The sequence below is a fragment of the Propithecus coquereli genome, unplaced genomic scaffold, assembly GCF_000956105.1.
Source record: "Propithecus coquereli isolate 6110/MARCELLA unplaced genomic scaffold, Pcoq_1.0 Scaffold221, whole genome shotgun sequence".
Classification (NCBI taxonomy): Eukaryota; Metazoa; Chordata; class Mammalia; order Primates; family Indriidae; genus Propithecus; species Propithecus coquereli.
In genome coordinates this window covers 1,147,212-1,157,047 of record NW_012147301.1, presented here as the reverse complement: position 1 = coordinate 1,157,047, position 9,836 = coordinate 1,147,212, and the positions used below count along the sequence as shown (strand labels likewise).

The window sequence follows — 9,836 nt, the reverse complement described above, 5'->3', positions numbered from 1 at the left end:
CTAACAATGCAATCGATACCAGGAACAGTCACATAGGTCTTACTGAAGTCCTATATCCAAGATCTGTACTCTAAGTGAAACTTCCATCATCAAAATAGTCTGGCAAATTTCACAAGGCCACTTTTTCTAACGGCATGTATGTATATGAACACTGTAGCTTGATATTTATTTTTATTAGCAAGCACTATAAAGGATCAATGGGTCACCAGAGTTCTCAAAAGCTCATATCCTATGCCTAAATATATTTTTACAACATCTCTAAAGGCACTGCAGCCATGTCTTTAAGACACAAATTTTATACACAACATTCTAGATGGACCAATGCATTTTAATGCATTCCTACTGACTGCAATTTAATTATGTACACATAGACTAAGGATCCAGTCCTATAATACTGCCTACCCTAACTAGATCCAGTTATAAAAGCAAAATTGTTATAAAGCAGATAAACCTAAATTCTTACCATCATTGCTAACAAAATCTTCATGTAAAATAGGGAGATCAAGTCGAATTCGTTTTAAACAGGTCTGAAAATAAAGAGATATTTTTACATTTTTACCAATAATGTTAGATGGGGGAATGGTCATTTAGTCAACTTTTAGTTTCAAATGAGTTGTTCTTCAAATAACTACTATTAATTTTCCCTCTCTACCAAGACAGATTTCAAAATGAAGAGTCCAAACAGCACTTTAGCCTCAAGTAAGTCTATCCTTGTACCATTTAACATTGTGAATGATATTCATAATAATCTCAACACTTACCTGAACTTCCTTTTTATTTCCCAGGTATTCAATTCTGTCAATAAAATCCTCAAATTGTAGTTTAGGGAATAGCCTTGTGCCCAGTGCTCCATGTGTCTGATTAATGTCTTCAAGTCTTCAGCCTGGCACATAAAAATAAAAATGCTAAACAGAAGATTCATTCTCACAACTAACCCTGTCAGCAAGTTTTAGAATTGAAAAGCAATGCCAAAGTCACTGGTGTCATTTTATATTTATAAGGCTGAAAAACTTTCAGAAAGAAGTTTAATAAGAAAAATATTTATTAAAGTCTTAGAGGATTGCAGTCTAAAAGAGCACTAGATACAGATATTTAAAAATCAGAGGAAAAAGTCCCAGTATGAAAGCTTAGTAAAGTTAAAAGATAATGTGTGCCTTTTCAGAAATACAGTAAAACCCCAAAATAGGCCGCAATAAAATATGTCAAGATATCTTCTAGGAAAAACTGAACACTATGACAGGTCCCTAAATCTTGTACAGAGAAATAAGCATTGAGAATTCAGAACTTTAAGAATATATCAGAAACCCCAAGGGCAATGTACCAAAGACTAGCAAGAACAGTTTAAACATTCTCAAAACATAATACCTCTCTCTATTTGAAATTCCGATTAAGATTTTTTTTACATGAAAATGAACAAAGTTTAATAAACTTGAATAATGAATAAAAATGTTATAAATCCTGGTCTTACTGTAAAATATTTCATTCTTTATTTAACAGTGTCTTAAAATAGGAGAATGATTAAAACACAGTCTCTGGATCAGACTGCACAGATTCAAATCCCAATTCCACCGCTCAATAGCTATGTGACTTTGAACAAATCACTTTACCCTTCTGTGCCTATTTCTTTCTCTTTCTCGTCACCCAAACAAGTTTGCAATAATTTGTCTATTTCTTCCTGTATAAAATGAGAATATACATATCTCTATTGTAAGGATTAATAAAATTGCCTGACACAAAGTAAACACTCTAATGTTTGCTACTGTTGCTTTTTGTCCTTCTCTGGAAGCCACTGGTCAAGACAATCAACTCTATCAATGACTAAATATGTAATACTGAGAATACAATGTCTTATTTTACCCTTCTGATAATAAAAGTACAAGTTCTTTAAAAAATTCAATCACATACGATCATTTTCCAGTTGTTGGGAGTAGCCAGTCAACCATCTCAAGATGTCATGTTAGACCCAAGGGACACAAGATAAACTAAATATAGTAAGTGCCAAGTCATACATGGAGACAAAAGCTGTGAGGATTCAACACTGTGAGAAAATAGAATTTTCAAGGGGAAAGTACAGAAGACTAAAGTAAACACTCTCAGAACCCACCTTCACTCACTGGAAAAACACAAAATACATACATAAATTCACTTATTTTAATAAGTATTTATTATTCACAAAAATCAAAGCACCAATCCACCACTACTACTTGAAAGTTTCAACAAGGGCAATAAATTAACTGAGCTGAGTGTGATTTTTTAAATATCTTATGTTTATTTTTGTGGCAAAACAGAACACAGTTTATATTCTCTTGTGCCCACAGAAGCTGAGCAAATGTATAATTTTTCAGCCTCGCAGGTTTGAAATCTTGGATTATTTTTGACTCCTCCTTTCTCATCTTCCTATATCCAATCATTACAAGCTCCATCTGTTTATCTCTCTACTACTCCCCTAACAGGATTTTATCACTTCATCCCATTGGTAATACAAGAGCCTGAGTTGCTGTCTGCCTCCATTCTCTTCTCCCTTCTAAATTATCCTGCATACCACACCTAAATGGTACTGTCATATTAACATTATCCTAGCTGGGCTATGAAATGGAAAAGCTAGGGTCAGCCTTTAACTGTTGGCAAACTCTAAAACTTAGTTTCCTTGATTAGATAATGGGACTAACACCTATCCCACAGGTTGAAAACTAAAGAATATATATGAAACACTTTTATAAACTATGAAACTCTATAAAAATATATTATCTGCAAAAATTATCTACACTCCCATGATTCAAAGATAAGAGAATTTTTAAATGTGCATTTGTATAGTGAATATTTTCTTTCTTTTATTTTTTTTAAGAGATGGGGTCTTGCTTTGTTGCCAGGCTGGACTTGAATTTCTGTAGCTGGAACTACAGGTACATACCACCATGCCCAGCTAAATGACTTCATTTTTCAACAAACTTTACTGATGCCTATTATGAAGCAGGAACTGTACCATATCTTGGGGACACATAAGTGATCACTACAGGTAGAGTCCTTGCCATTATGAAGCTTAAAATCACTGTTTAAGGTAGACAAAGTAAACTTTACTCCTCTAAATTATAATGTGCAAACTGAGGCTTAGACGTGCAGATGTGATTTTCCTAAAATGCGATTTTCCTATGTGGCAAAAAATGACATAAGACATGCTTTCTTCTTTCTTTTTTTTTTTTTGAGACAGAGTCTCACTTTGTTGCCCTGGCTAGAGTGAGTGCTGTGGCGTCAGCCTGGCTCACAGCAACCTCAGACTTCTGGGCTCAAGCAATCCTACTGCCTCAGCCTCCCAAGTAGCTGGAACTACAGGCATGCGCCACCATGCCCGGCTAATTTTTTCTATATATTTTTAGCTGTCCAATTAATTTCTTTCTATTTTTGGTAGAGACGGGGTCTCCCTCTTGCTCAGGCCAGCCTCCGCCTCCCAGAGTGCTAGGATTACAGGCATGAGCCACCATGCCCGGCCAAGACATGCTTTCTAATTCTTCAAATAGTGCCCTTTCCACTACATCACAACTATTTGTCAAGAGATACAATGATGAGTGATAGTATCTGTAAAGCATTCTGAGAGTCCCAAGAATATAATGGGCCCACAGTTTTACTGCTATTTTAAAAAACAGAAGTCTAACCTCATGACCTTTACCTTTGAATTTTGCCTTATCAAACAAATTCCTTAAGGCTGGAAGCCCTCTCTCTGAAATTAATCTGTGAACAGAAATACGTTTTGAATTTCAAGTTTTCTACAGTCGAGTCCAAACCAAGACGAAGAAGAAAAAATGTTTTCTGCTGAATTAAAAAAAATGTTTTTAGAAACGTCAGATCTCCAAATCATCCCAACCAAAACCTGGTAACAGAAGAAAAACAATGGATGTAAATAGAAAGTACAAATGCAAAGGACATTGTAAATGTACCTCTGAGCATCCAGCTTGGGTATATTCCTTTTAACTGTTCTCTTTGGAGGTACAGGAACAGGTACTCCACTCCCTGACAATGATGAAACACATCAAGATTCAGTATTACTCTACTTAAAATAATTTAAGCCTTTTAAATAAAATGTATCATTTCTAAGCTGACAGAACTTAACATGGAACACTTTTTTAAACTCTCTATACAGACCTTCATCAGGTTCAGCTCCTTCACCATCTTGTCTCTTTGGAGAAGCTGGAGGTGGGAAAGGAGGAAAAGTTTCATCTTCTGTATGCTCATAATCTGGTAGGTCAATCATGCCATTCTCCTGTGGTTCTAGCATCTTTTCCTCCAAGGGGAAAAATGTAAAACGATTTTTATTCATCCAAATAGCCTTCCTATTTCACAGTCAAGTTTCACCTACAGCAAAATTCGTGTTTCAACTCGTTAAACCACATTTCAGCCAGGCGCAGTGGCTCACACCTGTAATCCTAGCACTGGATTGGTGCTGGGAGGCCGAGGCAGGAGGAATGCTTGAGCTCAGGAGTTCAAGACCAGCCTGAGCAAGAGCAAGACCCCGTATATCTACAAAAAACAGAAAATATCAGCCAGGTGTGGTGACACACATCTGTAGTCCCAGCTACTCAGGAGGCTGAGGCAGGAGGATCACTTGAGTTTGAGGTTGCTGTGAGCTAGGCTGACGCCATGGCACTCTAGCCCGGGTAACAGAGTAAGACTCTGTCTCAAAAAATAATAATAATTAAAACAAAAACAAAAAAACCCCTGCATTTCAAACTCACGAATCATGAAAAGTAGAGAAGATACTAATTATAAGAAAAAGGATCAGGCTAGAAATCAGAAGAACTGAATTCTAATGTAGACCCTACCACTAAGAAACTATGATTTTGGACAAATCATTTAACCTCAACTATTGAGCTCCCCCTACTAAAAGGATGAATTTGACTTTTCAGAGGGTTTCAAACTGTGATCCATAAGGGTATGAAATAGAGTATAGGTACCTTACCCCTACTTCAACTAGAGTAGCTTTTTAAAAAAAATCTGTTTACATATTGGTCTTCTGGGTAAGGTTTCCTTTGAATAATGGGAAATTATCCTCAGGTTGGTAACTCTAAAGAATGTTTTTCAGTACTATCTTACTTGACCTCTCAGTAACATCTAACACTTTGGTCAATTCTTTTTTCTGGAAAAATGTTTTCCTTTACTTCTAAAACACAGTACTCACCTGGCTTTCCTCCCTGTCTTGACACTCCTCCTGGATCTTCTTTGCAGATTCATCTTCTTCTAATCTGGCCATTAAGTATCTAAAATTCCATCCTAGGCTCTCTTCATTCACTTATGCACATGGCTTTAATAATCAGTTATTTATAAGTGACGGATTGATTTTTATCTCTACTCTAGTCCTTGACTGAGCTGGATCCCTACTTTCCTTTTTACACCTCTTAAATGCCTCAAAGGCATCTATAACTCATCATGTACAAAATTGAACTTTTCCCAATTCAGTGAATGACATTTATCCAGCTATGCAAGTTGTGCTGTCAACCATACGAAACCTGTAAGTCATATTTTTTTTTTTGAGACAGAGTCTCACTCTCTTGCCTGGGGCGAGTGCCATGGCGTCAGCCTAGCTCACAGCAACCTCAAACTCCTGGGCTCAAGCAATCCTACTGTCTCAGCCTCCCGAGTAGCTGGGACCGCCCACCTCGGCCTCCCAAAGTGCTAGGATTACAGGCGTGAGCCACCGCGCCCGGCCCTGTAAGTCATATTTGACATTTCCTTCCCTCCCCCCCACCGCCCACAGATCCTGTCCATTTTATTTCCTAAATATCCCTTCAATCTGTCCATTTCTATTTCCATAACCACTTCCCAACATTTCTTGCTTGGGTTACACCATTACTCCCAGCCACTCTTGCCTCCTTCAATCTAGTCTTCATACTACAACTAAAGTGAACTTTTGAAAATGTAAAGTTGATCGCATGACTCGGCTAAGTAGTTCAATGGCTTCTGATTGCTCTTAAGGTAAAAACTCCAAGGCCCTTTGCGACCTGGCCTCTTCCTACTTCTCCAGCATCACTCCACACCACTCTACTCTTTCTTCCTTTGAAAGAGCCGTATTTCTCAGGCCACTGTATCTCTGCAAATGCTATTTCCGGTCTTGAAAGCTCTTCCCTGACATCTAATTCTCAATTATCACCTCAGAAAAGTCTACTCTGATTTACCTAAATTAAATCCTCCTTTAATAAGCATTTATAGTGCCAAGTACAAGTTTCAGAGCACTTATCCAGTCTCAACAGGTTTTATGTGTGTGGTCAGTTTGTCTCCCATACTAGAGCGTGTAGCTCTACAAGGGCAAGGATCAGGTAGGTCTCTGTGCTCCACGGCTGTATCCTCCAGGCTGGTACACAGCAGGTGCTCATCATGGATTTGTTGAATGAGGGAATGCAATACAAGAATTCCAAAGCTTTCCCCACACTGGAGTTACATCATCAAAAATCTCTCCAATTCTACATTTTTATGGCCATAAATACATAAAAACAAAGCATCGACTCCTGATGACGACTCCACCGTATGTTTAAGTAACCAACAAGAAACGCAGATTTTTCAAATTTGGAAAGGCAATTAGAGGCCGCATAATCTACAGTATGATGGCCTCCTAGTGGGAAGAAGTGAGGTTCAGCCCTCTGAGGCCGACGGGCAGCTCCGAGTTTGACGACAGAGCACAAATTACGTCAAGCGTAGCAAGGACCTGGCCGAGCCCGGGGTGGGGCTTGTCGGCGAACCGGATTTTCTTAGCACTGGCGGTGAATGAGATGTTCCATACACTTCCTTCACTCCTGGACGATGGCCGCACAGCTGTCCCTTTGTAGACACTGATGACATCATCTTAACTTCCTCCTCCAGTCTTCAAACTCCCAGGGTGAAGGTAACAAATGTAATATCCAAACCACAGTCCGTTCCCAGACCCTTCCGTTTCCAACGTCCAGCCATTTCCACGTTGTCAAAACAGAAGCCCCTCGTGGCAAAGGAAGTTCACCCGGCTGGCCCGAAGTCCCCCTCGGGTGCCGCCCCCAGAAACCTCAAACCGCCCGTCCCTCTTCGCCAACCTCCTCATCCTCGCTCCCCTACTCTCTCTTCACCCTCACTCATTCACTCAATATTCACGGGACGCTTTCCACGTTGAAACACCACTGTCAGAAGCCGGGGAGGTAAAGCTAGAAACACGCTCCCTCGCGCGAGAAGGCTCGGTTTGGCAAGAGGCAGCCGCGGCACCAACACAAGAGGAAAACGTGCCGCCCCCACACGTCGAGGCGGGTCAGGCCTCCCCTCCTCCCCAGTCCCGCTCAGGCCCGTCCCGCTCAGCCCAGTCCTCCAGCCCCTCACCCCTTCCCTGCGACCCCTCGGCCTCCCAGTCTTCCGTGTCGCTACCTGGATCGCCTCTCCCCTCCCCAGCTTCACTCACCCGCCAGCCGCTCTCACCTCACACACGCCGCAGTCGCCCCCAAGCCCTGAGTGGCGTGCGAGCAAAGCGCGCTTCTCGCGAGACTCGGAAACTCCCGCCACGAGAAGAGCCACGGCGTTTGGCGCCAAATCGGCGTGCGGTGTGGGCGGTGCCTGCAGGACCCACCTCCCCTGGTCCCGCCCACCCACGCCCGTCCCAGCAGCAACCCAACGGTCCCTGTGCTTTCGCCCTCCTGAATCCCCGGAGGAATCAAGTCTCCTATTTGCATAAAGGTAGTTGTTTGTTACTTTTAGGCGTTTTCAACGTTGGAAATAGGTCTCGGTTTTTAGAAAACTGACTTGTGGATGGAGTAAAGAGGAAAGAGGCAAGCAACGGTGGATGAGAAGCTACCTCTTGAGAGTTAAAAGCAGAATGGTTTGAACGTGAGAGTTTTATGAATTGTTTTTCGAATAATGAGCTAAGAAAAGAGGTGGTAAAGAAATAGGATTAAGAATGTGAAGCCGGGCGCAGTGGCTCGCGCCTGTAATCCTAGCACTCTGGGAGGCCGAGGCGGGCGGATCGTTTGAGCTCAGGAGTTCGAAACCAGCCTGAGCAAGAGCGAGACCCCGTCTCTACTAAAATTAGAAAGAAATTAATTGGACAACTAAAAATATATAGAAAAAATTAGCCGGGCATGGTGGTGCATGCCTGTAGTCCCAGCTACTTGGGAGGCTGAGGCAGGAGGATCGCTTGAGCCCAGGAGTGTGAGGTTGCTGTGAGCTAGGCTGACGCCACGGCACTCACTCTAGCAGGGCGAACAGAGTGAGACTCTGTCTCAAAAAAAAAAAAAAATGTAGACGCCACCCCAGCTGGGGCGACAGAGTGAGACGCTATCTCTTTAAAAAATAAGTGTAGACACAAAAATATCAAGAATGTTTTTTCATTTCTCTTTAAAAAAATGAGTCCAAATATATTCGTATTTGTTTGCATTGACACACAAACTGGGGAAAAATATATATATAACTAAAACCTATGGAATGGGAGTGGCACGTGGAAGACACAGTGGGATGAGGATTTACCTATACTTTTTTGAACCAATAAATGTGTTAACTATTCAAAAAACTAAATTAAAAAGTGTTATTGAAGCAAATATAGCATCATTAAGATTTGACAAACCTAGAAGACAACTAGGGAGTGCTGGCCACATTATTCTACTTTTCTGTACCTTAAAATATTTTATTAGAATTTTAAGAGTGGATCAAAATTTCCATTATACATGTCTAAAGTTGTGTTTGCAAATGTGTCCCTGTGTCACATTTTCCTTTATGTTATGGTGTTCTTTCTGTACATGCAGTATAATATATATTATTATTAAACAATTAACAAAATTAACATTAATTTGAGAAATATGTCAGCTTCAATAGCCTGAATTGTTGAGGCAAGAGACATTCTTTTGTCTAATAAAGTAAATGTAAAACCACTCTGAGAAGTTAAAAAGTTATACACCCTCTCTATTCCCATCCCAGACCCCCAAAACAAACAGCAGACACTCTGAGGGTTTGCCTCTCAGTTCCATCATTTATTAATTGGTGACCTTTGGCTATGCTTCAGTTTCCTCATTAATAATAGTACCTACTTCATAAAGTTGTGAGGAGGTGCAAAGGATAGTACTTAATAAATTATTATAAATATAACAAATCAAGTAATTATTAAGGACTATCTTAATAAATAATGAGTAAATTATTACTAATAAATAATAGATAATAATGTTACTTACTATTATCCATATGATTTTTAGAATGTTTGACCCTTATAGAAAACGTGAAGATTTTAAGTGTTTGTGAAATACATTTTTCTTAGCAATTTCACCAGAGATATAAAAGATAGCTTTCCTATAGACCATGTAATTAAAATTCCTTTGAAACAGTTTAATGTTTTAAAAGGTGAATAGTTAAAAAAAAAAATAGTGAATAGTGTTAAACAAAAAAATAAAGACTATTAAAAGACCAAAAATTGAGTATAGAATGTCAAAGTTTTTCTGGCAAGCAGGAAACCCAATCCACCACAGATCTATTATAGATAGGTTCTCAGAGATTCGCTAGAAGAGAAATGGGTAAATCTTTCAAAACCAAAAGACTACGAACTGTCTCTATCCCACATTAAAAAACAAAGTCAACCAGGCACAGGGGCTCAGGCCTGTAATCCTAGCACTTTGAGAGGCCAAGACACAAGGATCACTTGAGGCCAGGAGTTTGAGACCAGCCTGGGCAACATAGCAAGACCCCATCTCTACAAAAAATAGAAAAATTAGCCAGGCATGGTGGTGCACGCCTGTAGTCCCAGCTCCTTGAGAGTCTAAGACAGGAGGATCGCTTGAGCCCAGGAGTTTGAGGTTGCCGTGAGCTAGGGCAATGCCACTGCACTCTAACCCAGGCAACAAAGTGAGACCCTG

General features: G+C 40.1%; 1 protein-coding gene across 1 annotated transcript in view; it reads right to left on the bottom strand.

Annotated features, from left to right (window-relative positions):
• The window catches only part of TIPIN (TIMELESS interacting protein), a 14,327-nt gene extending 6,867 nt beyond the window's left edge, over nucleotides 1-7,460 (bottom strand). Inside the window, 7 exon segments of the mRNA XM_012644816.1 lie at nucleotides 464-527; nucleotides 762-838; nucleotides 841-883; nucleotides 3,651-3,726; nucleotides 3,933-4,005; nucleotides 4,138-4,276; nucleotides 7,423-7,460. Coding sequence (XP_012500270.1) covers nucleotides 464-527; nucleotides 762-838; nucleotides 841-883; nucleotides 3,651-3,726; nucleotides 3,933-4,005; nucleotides 4,138-4,270 — 466 coding nt within the window. The 5' untranslated portion in view covers nucleotides 4,271-4,276; nucleotides 7,423-7,460.
• Nucleotides 7,461-9,836: the final 2,376 nt, after the last annotated feature.